The sequence below is a fragment of the Falco rusticolus genome, chromosome 2 (assembly GCF_015220075.1).
Source record: "Falco rusticolus isolate bFalRus1 chromosome 2, bFalRus1.pri, whole genome shotgun sequence".
NCBI classification, from domain to species: domain Eukaryota; kingdom Metazoa; phylum Chordata; class Aves; order Falconiformes; family Falconidae; genus Falco; species Falco rusticolus.
In genome coordinates, this window is record NC_051188.1 from 100,991,551 (window position 1) to 101,007,666 (window position 16,116).

The 16,116-nt window shown below is 41.6% G+C and overlaps 1 protein-coding gene across 3 annotated transcripts in view; it reads left to right on the plus strand.

The window, feature by feature from the left end:
- GRIK1 (glutamate ionotropic receptor kainate type subunit 1) overlaps positions 1-16,116 on the plus strand; it is a 177,326-nt gene that overhangs the window by 157,592 nt on the left and 3,618 nt on the right. For 2 of the 3 annotated variants that reach the window (XM_037377667.1, XM_037377670.1), the window contains one exon: positions 3,452-3,702. In XM_037377667.1, coding sequence (XP_037233564.1) covers positions 3,452-3,702 — 251 coding nt within the window. Of the gene's footprint in view, positions 1-3,451; positions 3,703-6,102; positions 6,269-16,116 lie in introns of all 3 variants that reach the window. The other variant, XM_037377668.1, reaches the window with a different exon arrangement.

The window sequence follows — 16,116 nt, forward strand, 5'->3', positions numbered from 1 at the left end:
TAAAAGAGAAACACCACTGCACTTTGAACTGTGATTCTTTATGCTACTGAGTACCTCAGACAGATTGTCATATAGATAATATTTTAAGTATATCTTTCCACTGGCTATGTGAGAACAGGCTTCTCACCCTGAGGAAAATGATACGAAAGCTAAAATCCTGAATAAAGACAAATGTACAGCAAGAGTTTCATTGCAGTTATAAAGCTGCCACAGTTTAAACCAAGAACAATGAAGGAATAATTGGAACAGATGGTAATCCTCAGAGAGAGTGCATCCATTGGAAATACAGCTGTGAAATATATTTATAAGATGTTTCTCAGATTATAAATGTACCTTTTTTTTTTTTTTTTCCTTAAGGAAAACCAGCAAAATTCAGGGGAATAGATATATCCAAGAAATGTGGAATAACGCAGTGCCATCAGGCAGCTTAAATTCTTAAATGATGGATTTCGTAAAACAAAATAAGCCATGGAGATTCTTCCACTATTTAAATGGACCCTAAAGGCTCTGTTGTTTTTCTCATAGCATTCAAGACTAGTGATTGCAGAAGCTGTATGAAAAAGAAAAAAAAAAAAAAAAAAAAAGACTTGTTTGTAACCCTTAACACCAAAGTTTCAGCATGTCTTAACTGGTCTGCATTTGTTCCTTCAGGAAAATGCACAACCACATGGCTAGAGTTTGCAGCAGCAAAAGTATGCCTTGCACTGCAAAATTTCCAATGAATGAGCTGAATATCATCACTATTTAGCTTCCAAAGAAACAGGAAGGTGAATTTTCAAAAGTTCTATAAATCCAAGAAAGCTACTATTTTAGCAGAGCATCTTCTGCAAGTAAAGAACTGCAGGTATAGGCTGTCTTCCTACTTCTTTGTGCTGAGTTAGGATAAAGGGGATTTAGGTGTATCAACAAACATCTCCATTTATGTTTATTACGGAGCCGATGGGTTGCAGAAAGGAGGGCTTTCATCAGATTCTTGGCAAAGACCATTAATGAAAAATCTGCAACGATGGTTGGTGCTGAATTTAATGCACTCTAGAAATATGCAGTAGCAAAGGCACCTCTAAGCAAAACCTATGCAAAATGCCACCCTGGGAGGAATCTGGTTGAAGAAAGCAACATTATTATAGATGTCAGGACAGGTATTAATTCCAGTGTCACTGCCAGTGCTGATGCTAGTAATTCTAACACTAAAGCTATTGCCAGTTACTTGGGAGACCGGTAAGAAAGTAAATTGATGCGCTGCTTGGCCTGAGAGGTAGGTTGTTAATAGCTCAGAGGTCGTAAATGATACGCTGAATATTCAAAGAGATTTGTTGAGATGGATTTGTGTGTGGTTTTAGTGCTCACCAAGAGAACATCACCAATCCAGCACTCCAGGCACACCTGACAAACTTTAAAAGCATGTGTAGAAATATAGATGTACCTGCTACCCTCAAGATGAATTGTGGTAATCCTGCTGGCAACATAAACATCAGAAGAAAGAATGAACGTCCCCACAAATCCTGTGTTGAGATTCAGGCTGCTTCACTTTACCTAACAGCTATGCCCTTTCAGACAAGGGAAAATAAATGAGTCCTACAATCTAACAGACTCTAGCTGTAGACACAATTCTGCTCTTTCTTCTGAGAGGCACTGCTGTTTTCAGTGTGAATAGTTAACTTTTTTTCCCCTTTTTTTTTTTTTAATTTTTTTATTTTTTGTTTTGAAGGTGTTTCTGTTTTGGGGGTTTTTTGTGCTTATTTTTGGTTCTTTAATAGCATGCATAGAAATCATCTATTCTTACAGCAGGCGTATTTTCCTTTCAAAGCTGGTTCCCTCAAGGAGTGGCTGCTGATTGCTGGCTTCCCAGATGGACTTTGTATAATCTGACACATGTCTCTTGGCATCTGTGGTCACAGCATGTCCCAGTGCTGGCAGTAAGGTATACTGAAAAATAGCTGAGTGTTGGCGCAACAAATGAAGAACTGCAATGTTTTTCACACTGACTCTCCTCAGACAATGCTGCAGGCTAAAGGAAATGGAAAGCAGAGAGAGGGACTTGTATTCATGGTACAATTATTTTTACTAATGTCCTGCATGGCAATATAAGGAAGAGAACAGAAGCTGTGAGGTCAGATTTCCAAGGCTATTTAGATGCGTATTTTGTTTACCTTGATCAGATTGAGACTTGTAACTGCTTTAATTTGCAGGAAAACGTAACTTTTCACTATCGGTGAAATAACAGCTTAAGAAGATAGTCTTATTAATGCACTAAAGGAGACAAAGGGATGGATGGTAGTTAGCTACATGGGCAGAGGACCGGTGACACCGTATTTCAGCCCAGACACTAAATGCTTCCAACTGTAGGAAGTCCAACATGGCAGGATCTGGGGGCACATATATGCCTTTAGAGCCAAACAGCCTTTCTTGTAAGCCTCTCCCGCTTACCATCATAAAATCCTTGCCCCATAAAGAAAAGTCTCTCTCTCACAATGCCGAAATCAACTTCCACTTGCCTATTATAATTAATAACAGGATTACTGCTATTATTGTTGATAACTTTGGCTTTTGGCAATGTGGGAAAAGACAACCGTAGCAATTTCCTTTAACTAGGCGCTGCTCCAGAAGCGGGGCGAGAGGCAAGCCTCTCCTTTGTCCCCCTTTAGGGCTACAGTCATGTGCTTCTGCGACAGCACGAGTTGGCTGAAGGGACTTAGAGGTGGCAGAGATTCTGGAAGATGGAGAGCCAGAGCTGAGCACATGAGAGGCAAACCTAAACAGATTGAACCGCCCAACGTGACCCCACTATTTGCCAGATACTGGCCCATTAATGCTGCTGAGCCTGAAGAGACACCGTTTAGCAAGCTGCTGGCCTGCAAATAAAAAGCCTGAAATAGTTGCTATTCTCAGCTTGCAGTGCCAATATTGTTGCAAGTCACAGAAAAGAAGACTTGGCCGTCTTGTGTTCTTACAAGCTGTAAGGCAGCTGAAGTGGATTTGTGGGCTCATACAGGTATAAATGAGAAGAGAATGTGTCTGACTGGGCTTTTCTTAGCTACTCATTTTACATGCAGTAGGAAAAATAAACAGATGTTGAAGTAAATAGAAAAGATGGAAAGCAGAAAGTCTCAAAGGATGCTCAAAGCAATATTCAAACATGATCTGGAGGAATTACTTGGCAAGAAAACCCACTGCCAAGGCTTAAATAAACCTCAGCAGGAGACCCTAGAAATTATAATGAATTCTCAAACAAATAACCACACGGAAGCAGCCTTCTCTTTCCAGTCCCGAGGGCAGACACCAACAGAAAGTTTTCTTTCTCCTTCCAGGTGAAAAGAAACCAAGACTTTTTAGCTGGAAAAATCAGTCTTGTGATCAGGGAGTACTTTTACTTCAGACAGCAGCAGCTTGATCCCTCCCTGCCTTCGGTTTGCTGCAACGAGCACTGACGGGTGTTGCTCTCACTTTGCAGGGTCTCCTTACAGAGACAAGATCACCATCGCCATCCTCCAGCTCCAGGAGGAGGGAAAGCTGCACATGATGAAGGAAAAGTGGTGGCGAGGCAACGGCTGCCCCGAGGAGGACAGCAAAGAAGCCAGTGCTCTTGGGGTGGAGAATATTGGGGGCATCTTCATCGTGCTCGCTGCAGGGCTTGTTCTTTCCGTGTTTGTAGCCATTGGTGAATTTATATATAAATCAAGGAAAAACAGCGATATTGAGCAGGTGAGTCATCCATTTCCAGCTTGCTTATGTTTCTGGGAGGGTGAGGTTTGTGGATGTGGAGGTGACTGCCTTATATGTCTCTTTGCTGGAGCGCAGATTTTGTATTGCTGAACTCTCGCCATGCATTTCTGGCACTAAAGATAAATAATTTATTAATAAGGGTAGGGAAGTACCTTACCCACAGTCCAATTAGTTTTGCTTAGTATGGCAGTGCAGAACAAGAGCAATTAGTTTCTCAAACAGTTTCTGCTTGATCTTTAAGACTTCAAGTATAAATTACATTGGAAAGGAATAAAACACAACCAGATTCTTTTTTTATATGGCATTAGCATCGGCTCTTGGAGTGACAACAGGAATGTACTTCCAAATCCACAAGTGTCATTTTTCTCTTGCTCTAGAAAGCATTTTTTTTCACAGCCAGGGGTTTACACGCTGTGCTGAAGCATGCATTTCAAAGCGGGGAGACCTACTGAAAGGTGATGGATGCCACAGTAAAGTAAGATTATGGAGCCAAAGAAATTCTAGTTATAGCTCCACTGAAGTGTAATGAGCAATTTAAAAGGAGAGAGGGAAAACAAAGGAAATGCTGTGTATAAATCACGCCTTGAGTATTACAGCAGTTTGTGAGATAGAATCAATCATTAAAATAGAGTGTAAACACCCGTTTACTGAACCACCAGCTGCTGTAAAAGAAACAAGGCATGAGCAGCAACTTGGAGTCTGTTCTTGAAGTTGCCGTCCAGCCCTCTTACTCTGGCTGCCTTCCCTAGTGCTGGTTTGGTTCTGGCCATGTCCTAGACCCTAACATGGCCTTGTTTTGCTCAAGTGCTATAGCTGCCCTGATCCTCTTCACTTCAACAGGACTTGTCATAGGGACAAGGGTCACATTGCACTGCAGGATTGGCGACCCCTGATGCAATCACCAAGAGCAAGGTATCACCTAACTTCAGGTTTCTAGGCATGAGGCATCTACTTAGGAGTGAGCTGTTGAAGCTCACTTTGACTTTTAGACGGCAAAGGCAGTTGTTTTTCCACAGGCAGATCATCCTCTTCATCCAAGGTGTAATCCTGCAAGGCTGATAACATAAATGTCAGAAATGACTGTTGAGAAAAATAGTCTTAACAAAAGCAGCAGGGATGACTGGGAGAAGGAGATCATTCTCAGAGGGGCAGTTTACACTGCATACAGCAGTGGTGCTGGGATATGAGAGGGATTAACATCTGGGTAAAATCAAGCAGAAAAGGTAACATCTGATTTTGGGTGGGAGAAATCACCTGTACCTTCCCGCTGCCAGAAAGGGATCAGTGCAAGCTGAGGCTACACGCCTGCTGTTCAGGCAGCTGAAAGGAAGTGAGCTGAATCCTACCACACATCCTCATTTTCTGAATGGCACTTGGTGTTATTCTGTGTCCATGGCACCTAATGCCAATGTCAGTGGACTTGGTCCTCACAGTATCTTGCAGGAAAGAGTAGCTCCTCTCCATGCAGACACCTCCTTCACATGTGCCTGAGCAAGCCCTCATTAAAGGCAATGGGACTATCTATGAATAACAGGTGCAGCTCCTGTGGAGCAATTTTGCAGGCCATATTAATCAAAGTGTTCCTGTTCTGGAATAAGCCAGAGATAAAGAATGAATGTATTTTGCACATATTGCAGCTTTCTGATTAGTACTTTAACCCTATAGAACAGTTTTAGCACAAAATACATAAAGGATGTATCAATATCTTTGTTTAATTCAAGTCTCAGGAGATCTTTCATACAAATATGTTTTGGAGAACAGTTGCAGTCAATTAAAATGTTTACTATAAATGCCAGTACAGTGCAGAATACCCAGGAAACTCTTCAGGAGTCTGGGAAAGGCAATGCAGTCCTGAAATCATAATTAAAGTAGATATGAAGCTTTACATCATGTAATCGTTAATTTACTTAGCAATATGTTGGGTGAATAACATAATATTCAGGAATACATATAGGCATATATACATATACCATTTCCGAAAGTGTACTACTGTTTCACAGAAATGTGTTGCTTATTATAAGCAGACTCTTAAGAATTGAAATCTTTAAGTGAGTTAATGTGGCAATATCATACTTGTTTTCCAGAAGTAATTTTACAGAAAGTAGAATACTAGCAATTCCAGTGTAACTTTCTGATTTCTCTCAGCTTGTTTTATTTTCATTCTGGTGAAATAAGAGGCTTGGATGGAAAATGCTATACAGTGTATATTATCACTAAGCTAATCCAAAGCATGAGTTGAATGCAATTTATGACTTTTCTGTTTCCATAAATAGAATATCTTTTGATTTAAATAGCTTTTGTATTTCATTTTCATGTTTGTTTTTAATTTTACTTCTTTCATTTATTTATTTTTCTCCATTTTTTTTTCTTGCATGCAAGGCCTTTTGTTTCTTTTACGGACTACAATGTAAGCAAACCCATCCGTCCAACTCCACCTCTGGCACCACCTTATCTACGGAGTTAGACTGTGGCAAGTTAATCCGAGAGGAGCGAGGGATTCGAACACAGCCCTCAATTCACACTGTATAGTCAGGAAAGAAAAAAGGTGTGTCCAATGTAAAAGATTAAACTTAAACAGCGCACATAATGACAAAGGTTGTACTCACCAACCCATACTTAATGACCACAAAGTGCCACTTGCTTCAGCAGGAGATAAGCTTATCTAACACAAATTGTCAAAGTCCTAGAAATTTGGGCAGTTTAAATGCATATCACAGAGAATAATTACACCTACAGCAAAAAGTGAGTGTAATAGACTGTAGCAGATTTTAAGAATTATCACAGTCTCTATGTACAATTGTCATCTTGTCATTTTATGGGGTGATTCACCTTTCTCAGGTAAGAAAAATTATTTACCTCCTTTTCATCTCCTACCAAACCTGAGTAAACCAATGACAGTTTCATTACAGAAAGCGTGGAGAAATATTTAGCTTGGTCGCTGCTGAAGCATTCAGCAAGTGGGCCAGCCAGTTCTTTATAAACCTCAGAAGATAACCTGCAGGGCTCCATTAACTTTCTGAACCCCTGTTATAAGCAGCCAGAGATTTTTAGCTGGCATATCTTATTCCCAGTGTCAATATTTAATGAATTTTAATTCATCCATTTAGAATTCATTAGCCAAAGCCTCCAAGTAACTATCACAGCACAAAATCATATCTATCAGTTACATTTTATGCCATGCAGCCATTAACATTTAAGAACATATTCAATAAAAGCACCCTCAGGCACCCCTAGTACACACCGTTCACAGAATAACTCCACTGGCTTGAGCAATTCATGATGTTCACTGTTGGAAGGCTTTGTAACATAGAAAACTCCTTTGTGGAGAAATCAGGGTATAATTTTATATTAAACAGCAAAGCCTAGGCATTGCTTTGCATATTGAAATGCACAAAGAAACTTTTGTGTAGGAGGTTGGTACTGGATGCTTTTTAAATCCTGTAAGGATAACTCTGGCAGGATTTCCTCTGGTCCTCAGCTAGTCTGGGGACTTATAGGGAAGGAGACAATGGATTGGATCTGTTGTTGCCACCAAGAAACATGACAATTTGGGATATACAAAATGTATAGAAATGACAGCTCACAGGATGTCATGAACTGTGGCAAACAACCATGTTTTCAAAACCTGATTACCTTTTTATCTGTATGTCATTACACCCCAGCTTACCACCAGTTTCACCAATCCATTTCCCATCCCTCACACCCACTTTATGTTTTCTTGCCCACTGCAGTTCCTCCTCATGAAACAAGTTAATGGTCTGTTTCATTGAGGGTCACTTCTGGACTCTACTGCAATTAGAAAAGTTGTTTGAGTGGATTCCTTCACACTCCATCGCTGAACTGCTGCGGCAAAGCTTTGCACTCTTCTTGAATTTCTTCGTTATACCTGGCTCCTGAGAAAAGCCAGAGCGTACAGTGACCTGTATTTTTCTTCTATCCATGTTATAATTTTTGGTCAACATTATTTATGCTGGCAGTAGGCTTAAGTAGTTTTTGTGACTATGACATACTGCTCATAGCTAGACTATACCAATTCTTCTCTGTCAGTGCTCATCCATGTACATGAGTGCTGATGCTATATTCCAGATGCTGCAAGAAATTGTCTTGCTCAAAATGGCATTTTAACTTGTTTGAATAGGTCCTTGAAAGCTTTGGTTCTTCATAAAGAACACTCATAAAATGAGCCTTCCTACCAGCAAAGACCTGAATTAGATCTTCTGTATATCTGGTTTAAGAAAGCACTTTTGTATGCAGTTTCCCAGTAGAAGAGACTTAAAACTAATTAAATTCAGCTTCTCTCAGCTCTCAGAGGAGAAGGAAAATTTCTAATGTGTTTATCTCCATCATTGCTCTATGCAAGAAATCCGCTGGGTTGCAGCTTTGACCAGTTTTCTAATCACTTTTTAGGTGAATGAAGAATCCAGAAATTTTCTGTCACTTTTTGGGTAAACCTTTTCATATCTGTCAAGGAAACAGTGGCATTGTTAGTAACAGTCATTGTTTCCCTGTATCTAGCTGTCCCCACAGACAACCTCACAGACTTTGTCTTGCCTGTGGGAATTACAAAGCAGCTTCTCCTTTCCCTAATGGAGCTTCATACCTAGTTACAAAAAGCGTTATTAAAAAGCCTTACTTGCTTCTTAGCACCTATGCCAGAAGCTGATGCAGTGAAGAGCCAGCATGACACCTGAGTGCTAACAGATCTATGCTTGTAAAGGCAATTTTTGTGAGGTTTGCTGTGGCTGCAGGAAAATACAGGTGCCCTGAGGTTAACAGCAAGATTTGAGGAAGGCACAGTCCATAGCGGGGGTCCTCAAACTTTTTAACCAGGGGGCCGGCGCGCGGATGCAGTGGCAGGCCATCATCTGCGGCTGCTTGGTTTCCCCCCCAACCCCCGGCGGCAGGGGGGGGACAGGGGGGTCTGTAAATACCGGGGGATTGAGGACCCTGGGGGGCCGTATCCGGCCCGTGGACTGTAGTTTGAGGACCCCTGGTCCATAGCATCTCCCATTAAGTGTGTGACACCTGGGAAGACTCCTGCATAGACATAAAAATCTTCAAGAAGTATTAGAGCATTCAAAGATTTTCTGCTTATCAACTTCTCAGCTTCTGTAACTGCTATACTTTGAAATTTGGCCAGAAAAAAAATATTTATTCACAAGTACAAATAGTGACCATTGCATCTGTTACTATCTGCATTACATGGTGGCAAGTGCCAAAAGATGAGCCAGCGGGGAAGAAGACCATCCTGGGTGAACAGCGAGCTTTGGCTGGAATTCAGGGAAAAAGGAGAGTTTGCCACCTTTGGAAGAAGGGGCAGGCAACTCTGGAGGACTATAAGGAGGTCGCGAGGTTTTGCAGGACGAAGATTAGAGAGGCGAAAGCCCAGCTAGAACTCAGGCTGGCCCCTGCCATAAAAGACAACAAAAAATGTTTTTACAAATATGTTAGAAACAAAAGGAGGGACAAGGGTAATCTGCACCCTTTATTGGATGTGGGGTGGAACATTGCTCCAAAGGATGAGGGAAAGGCTGCGGTACTTAATGTTTTCTTTGCCTCGGTCTTTAATAGCAAGACCAGTTACTGTCAGCTCCCTGAGCTGGAAGACGGGGATAAGGCTCAGAATGAAGTCCCCACAGTCCAGGAGAAAATGGTCAGTGACCTGCTGCTCCACTCAGACACACACAAGTCTATGGGGCTGGATGGGATCCACCCGATGGTACTGGGGGAGCTGGTGGAAGTGCTCACTGAGCCACTTTCAATCATCTATCATCAGTCCTGGCTCACCGGGGAGGTCCCAGTTGACTGGAGGTTAGCCAGCGTGACAGCCATCTACAAGAATGGCAGGAAGGAGGATTCGGGGGGGTACAGACCTGTCAGCCTGGCTTTGGTGCCAGGGAACGTTATGGAGCAGATCATCCTGAGTGCCATCACACGGCACAAACAGAACAACCAGGGGATCAGGCCCAGCCAGCATGGGGTTGCGAAGGGCAGGTCCTGCTTGACAAACCTGATCTCCTTCAATCACAAGATGACTCACTTAGTGGATGAGGGAAAGGCTGTGGATGCTGTTTACCTGGACATTAGTAAAGCCTTTGACACCACCTCCCCCAGCATTCTGCTGGAGAAACTGGCTGCTCATGGCTTGGATGGGTGCACTCTGTGCTGGGGAAAAAGCTGGCCAGGTGGCTGAGCCCAAAGCATTGTGGTAAATGGAGTTACATCCAGCTGGTGCCCGGTCACAAGTGGTGTTCCCCAGGGCATAATGTTAGGGCCAGTTCTGTTCAATATCTATATTGACAATCTGGACAAGGGGATCAAGTGCACCCTCAGTAAGTCTGCAGGCAACACCAAGCTGGGCAGGAGTGTTGATCTGCTTGAGGGTAGGAAGGCTCTGCAGAGGGGTCTGGACAGGCTGGATCGATGGGCTGAGGCCAATTGTACAAGGTTCAACAAGGAGAAGTGCCGGGTCCTGCACTTGGGTCACAAAACCCGCACACAGCGCTACAGGGTGGCTGGGAAGCTGCCTGGCAGAAAAGGCCCTGGGGGTGCTGGTCGACAGCCAGCTGGACACGAGCCAGCAGTGTGCCCCGGTGGCCCAGAAGGCCAGCAGCATCCTGGCTTGTACCCACACAGCGTGGCCAGCAGGCCGAGGGCAGTGGCCATCCCCCTGCACTCGGCACCAGTGAGGCCGCAGCTGGAATGCCGTGTGCAGGGTTGGGCCCCTCACTGCAGGAAAGACACTGAGGGGCTGGAGCGTGTCCAGAGAAGGGCAACGCAGCTGGCGAAGGGTCTGGAGCACAAGGCTTATGAGGAGCGGCTGAGGGAGCTGGGGGTGTTCAGCCTGGAGAGGAGGATGCTCGGGGAGACCTTATCGCTCTCTACAACTACTTGAAAGGAGGTTGCAGGCAGGTGAGGGTCAGTCTCTTCTCTCAAGTAACAAGCAATAGGACAAGACGAAATGACCTCAAGTTGCACCAGGGGCAATTTATATTGGATATTAGGAAAAAATTCTTCACTGAAAGGGTTGTGAAGCATTGGAACAAGCTGCCTGGGGAGGTGGGAGAATCACTATCCCTGGAGGTGTTTAAAAACAATGTAGACATGGTGCTTAGGGACATGGTTTAGTGGTGGACTTGGCAGTGCTAGGTTAATGGTTTGACTTGATGGTCTCAAAGTTCTTCTCCAACCTAAATGATTCTATGATTCTATCTTCCTAACTTGCAGCCTTGCAACTACATCCAGGACCTAATATTCAAACCAGATTGTTTCTTAGGTGTGTGTCAGCATGGAGACCTTGCTGTGCAGTCAGCACAGGACCACCAGCTCTCTCTGTGATGGATAAGCCACAACAGACTCCATCAGTTTCTGGTGCTGCAGTACCAGTACAGCATAGCCAGAGCTGTATGTGGAGAAAAATCGCTATAAGCATACCCTTATGTCATTTTATATTAATTTTTGGTTTGCTATTGCTACATTTTACTCAGAACTCCCAAAACATTCAAATTAATAAGTGTTTGCAAAAAATGGTATACAATTTGACACACAAAAGCCACCTACCCCTGAAAGCAAACGGGCTGTGAATAAGCTAGTCCGAAACCATTACCAGGTTTTTTTGGCCGGGTCGGTGTGCCTGCCTGCCTGTATTTAGTGGCAGTTCCTGCCCTCATCAAACAGTCTGCAAAACAATTAGGCAAAGATGCAGAGAGAAGGCGGGAGAGAGGACTAGAGAAGAATGAGAGGAACAAAGGCAACACAATCACCATTTCAGAGAGCCAGGAGGGTGCGTTAACAGCACACCTGCACCATGGAACCACACCAAGCACAGCAATAACACTTGCCACAGCTAGGCTGATATCTGCTCAAAGTACTGCCATGGCATCATGTGCTTGTGCCACCTCTCTCGGATCAAAGCCTTGAAGCTTCACATCTTTAGCTCTTTGGAAACAAAGGAGGAGAAGAAAGGGGAGAAGGAAGAAACCCCCTATCTCGGTCAGGTTCTTGCATAATAGATTTTTTTGTGAAGTTGTCAAGCCTGTAAATTCCCCCTCTTCAGTGAACATCAGCTTGAGCCCCTCCATTTTCAGGCCATAAGCCCACCTTCAAACATCACTATGGCCATCTGTGCCTTCCCTGAGCAGCCCATGGTTCGGGAGATGAGCAAACAGCTTTACTGATGGTTTTTTTCTTGTAAACAAGAAAAAACAGTTTGTATAACTGAGGAAGAGTTAAAATAATCCATGGATTATTATCATACTGTTTTGACAATCACTGTTCAATAGACTATGAGCTTAAAAGACTTAATTTGGTGATCTCCTCGTGCAATTACCCATCAGTGACAGAATACTCAGATTCTTAATGTGCCACAACAGCAGTTTGCTCACTAGGATAAACTATTTGGGATATTCTTCCTCTCGTAGGAACAAAAAAATCACTTTTCTTTCAGCAGAAGACATATGTCAGTGTCCCAGCTATCGGTCCTTCACAGTGACGAGGGCACTGCAGAAGAAAAAACTTGACTTCTGCACTTCTTCCTCTGTGCCTGCACGGGTCAGGTGTTCTTCCAGAATAAAATCTGGCCCACATCCTTTGATTTTCATAGTCCTCAGTTCTCCAACACAGTGCACTGAGGTTTGGTGTTTGGGGTTTTTTTATTTGTTTGGGTTTGCAAGGTGTTAATAAAATGCAACCAAAAAGCCTTTTCCCCAGCAGTGGCCCAGCAGCATAAGCAGCAGATCAATAAATACTGACTACAGATTCTTTTTTTTTTCAGTCTTGCTTCTACTTTATTAGATGTTATTTTTTAAAAAATTCTGACTCTATAATTATCTTAAAGCTTAATACAGTCTCTTGTATGGGAGTGTAAGGAGGGATTTGGGAGTTTTATGACCAAGCTTTTATAGCCTGCTGAAATGACCAAAGAGCAGAAAAAGTATCTCACATCACAAGGAAAGCAAAATCTATTCTGTTTTTAAAGAATGACATTTTCTTCTAACCTCACATGCCATGTCCTGCATTTTGACACTGCTAGAATGAGAAAGTTAAGCTGACTAAAAGCAAAATGTTTAACTTATTACTCTGTTGTTAAATGTACTGCTCTGTGCCTACTCTGCTCTCATTCTGGGCAAGACCTCAAAAGTGGACTTAACAGCATGTAAAAAAAAAGCTTTTTAAAGAAACCTTTTCAATCTGGCTATCCGAATAGGAGACTAAAAGAACAGTTTATTACCCTTTTAAATGGAATTTTAATGTCACCATCCCCTTTTTAAAGGCTACTGTAATTATACTGCAGACATGGTGCTGTTCAGAGGGTCATCTTGGGAGTCCCCACTGAATGTGTTCCTTGTCCCTTATTTTCCCATAAATCTTACAGCATTCTGGCTGAGTTTGTACTCGCTCTGCACCACAGCCTTCTACGGCTTGAAAAGTTCAGAGCAATTCAGATTTTCAGACATCTGTTCAGTTTCCTAATTGCATGCACAAGCTTGGAGATAAATAGGATTTTGAGCTACACTTCCTGGGGCTCAAAAGAAAGATCACATATAAGTGTCCTTCTGAATGATTAACCAAACCCCTGAAAGTTCACAAAGTATCACCTCAGATTGCTCTTTTAGGCCATCTGAAGCTCTGTGTGAAGGAATATGCATAAAATTGGTCAGTCGTAGTTAGGTCCATAACCATTGGAATATCTTTGAAGGATCAGTCCAGGACCTTAAATCTACATTTAATTCATTGCTTCGGGTTGACAAAAATCACACTGATGGTGTTTTAAGTCCCTTGGAACTAAGTGTAACGTAACTGTAAAACTGCTTTTGTGGTTTAACAAAGCCAGGAGCAGGAGCTGCAAGGTGTAAGACCCAGGAATACAGCTATCACTGTCTCTGTAGGACGGCCGAGCCCACTCCCGTGTGTGTTGTGTGTGTGTTTTGACCTCTCTCGAGGGTAGCCAGCCCACTGGGGCCTCGCACTGCCAGGATGGGATGAGAGAGTCTTGGTAAGGCAGAGACCTGTCAGATTTTGAATGCCTTACTTCCATACTTTGTTGGGTGCGTAAACATGATCAGTTTACAGAAAAGTTCATCAACAAGAACAGTAATGCTTTTATATTCGGTATGTAACTGCTATTGATGAACATTTAGACAAAGGTTTAATTCTCAGACAAGACCTAAACATCAAAGTATTCCTAAAAATAGCTTGAAGTCTTTCTGATAGTATTTATTTTAAAATTCAAAACAGAGTTGAAGTGGAACCAGTAGGCACTTCACAAATCATGTACTCAGATATTAAAAACCTCACATATTTAATGTCAGTGATATGTTTTAAAAAACTAACTGCAGATGTAAAATGATCTTCATGGGACTATTTCGTTGATATGAAATTGAAAGGCATTATGATAATTGCATAGTCTGAATAATGTGAGTCAGTTTGGAAAATTAAAATACATCAATGAGTCAGTAAAATGTACTATTTTATCTGCAGAAATCATCCCTGCATGCACATTGCAGAGACTGATGGTTATTATTAAATATATAACATATAGGTTAGTAAGAACAACAGGGAAAGAAAATAAAAATAAACCTGACCAATCAGACAAATGGATAATATGATCCTTTCCTTACTTGCCATGGAGTTCTGGCATTGCTTTGTAATCTAAATTTTGAAAGCTCAATTAAAAAGATAGCAGAGATAAATTATCCATGCTAAGTCAGCCACTTAGAGCATGCTAAGTAGCACTTAGAGGTGCTACTTTCTAAAAAAAAGCCTGAAGCAATACAGAAATGATGTCTGTGTTAGGATACCTGCTTCACACGCTGCTTCCAGAGAGCATGGGGCTGCAGCAGATACCTTTGACTCTAACTCCACTAATGCTGCAAATCCTATATTACATTGTCAAGAGGATATTTAAATGATAATTGCACCAGCAGATTCCTGGATATTACCAGACAGTAATTTGAAAAAAAAGCAGTACGCTGACCTGGCCTGTGTCTGTTACATTTTAGGGCTGGCATGAATTAATAGTAGTTTAATTTGCATATACTTAAGAATTTTAGATGAACAAAATTTAAGCATCTCAAACAAAGAGTATATTGAACTATAGATTTAACATACTATGGAATCTTAGTCTGTATGCAGCCCGTCCCACAAATGAGCATGATGACATACACAAGATCATACACATTTAAAATACACACACATGCTGATGCACTGATGTCTTGAACTCGTTTGCAGAACCAGGGTTACAGACATTATAGGGAGGGTTTATACTGGAGACAGAGGAGCACAGTCTGTGGGATTCACTTCTCTGGGATTCCTTTGCTACCTTAAAAAAAATTGTTTAACCCTGATCCAGGCTACCCTCATAGTCTCTTGTGGCTACTAGGAAAGCTTGGGGCTTCTCCTTTTTGAATCATATATCTGGTTTTACTATTCTTTAGCCCTGTATAACTGAGGCCACTATTGGATTATTGCTGGTTAGGAGCTGAACGTTGCTTACCTTCCGCTGGAATTACTCTAGAAGGGAATTTGTATTTCATACAGAGAACCATGCCTGTGTGCTGTTGCTGTCATTTTACAAGAACTGTAGTTTTAACCAGTTGTTTTAAAGCTGCTCAGTTCTGCAGTTCTAGAAAGGGTTTGGTAGGAAGGATCTCTTCAACTTGACAAAGGTAAGGTGGTTAAAGCTTTGTTTCACTCTGCTACCATCACTTCATTTTATATATATGTAATCTATTTATACATGTTTGCGTGGATCAATTTTATGCCATTGCTAGATACTTCCACTTAAAGTTTCTTTTTATTTTCTTGTGTTGCATGTAATTATTTCAGCTGTAGAGTTTAAAAGATGTTTCCACTTGCCCAAAATGTCTTTGCTAATGTTGCGATGGTGGGGAAAAAAAGATTTCTGCTTTCTTTCTAAGCTAGTCAGCTACCTTATTCTTGTGGTAATTTTCTCCTTTCTTCAACACAATATTTGAATAAGATTCTTTCCAAAGAAGGAAGAGGATTGAGAACTGTGCTATATTTTAGAAACATCTGTTAATTTTGTGAGGGGGAAAAAAATGAACCACAAAGAAATCTTCAAAACTGGTGTTCTTTATTTTCTTTAGTATACTCTTCTTTTTTTTTTTTTTTTGTGGCTAAGGTACATGTGATTTAAAAAAAAAGAGAGATCTTTTTTCTTTTAAGGTCAGGAGGAAATTTAACAACTGAAAAAAGGTAAGTTTTATTATATGAAGTCACCAAAACATCACAAATGCATCTGTGTAGAATTTCAGAAACATTCATAATCAGCTTTATTTAAGCGAAAGTTAAATTAAATTCAGTGGAAGCCAAGTTAAGCAAAAACCATGACTTACACAGACTCACCTATGACACCTTAGGGGCTTATTCAAA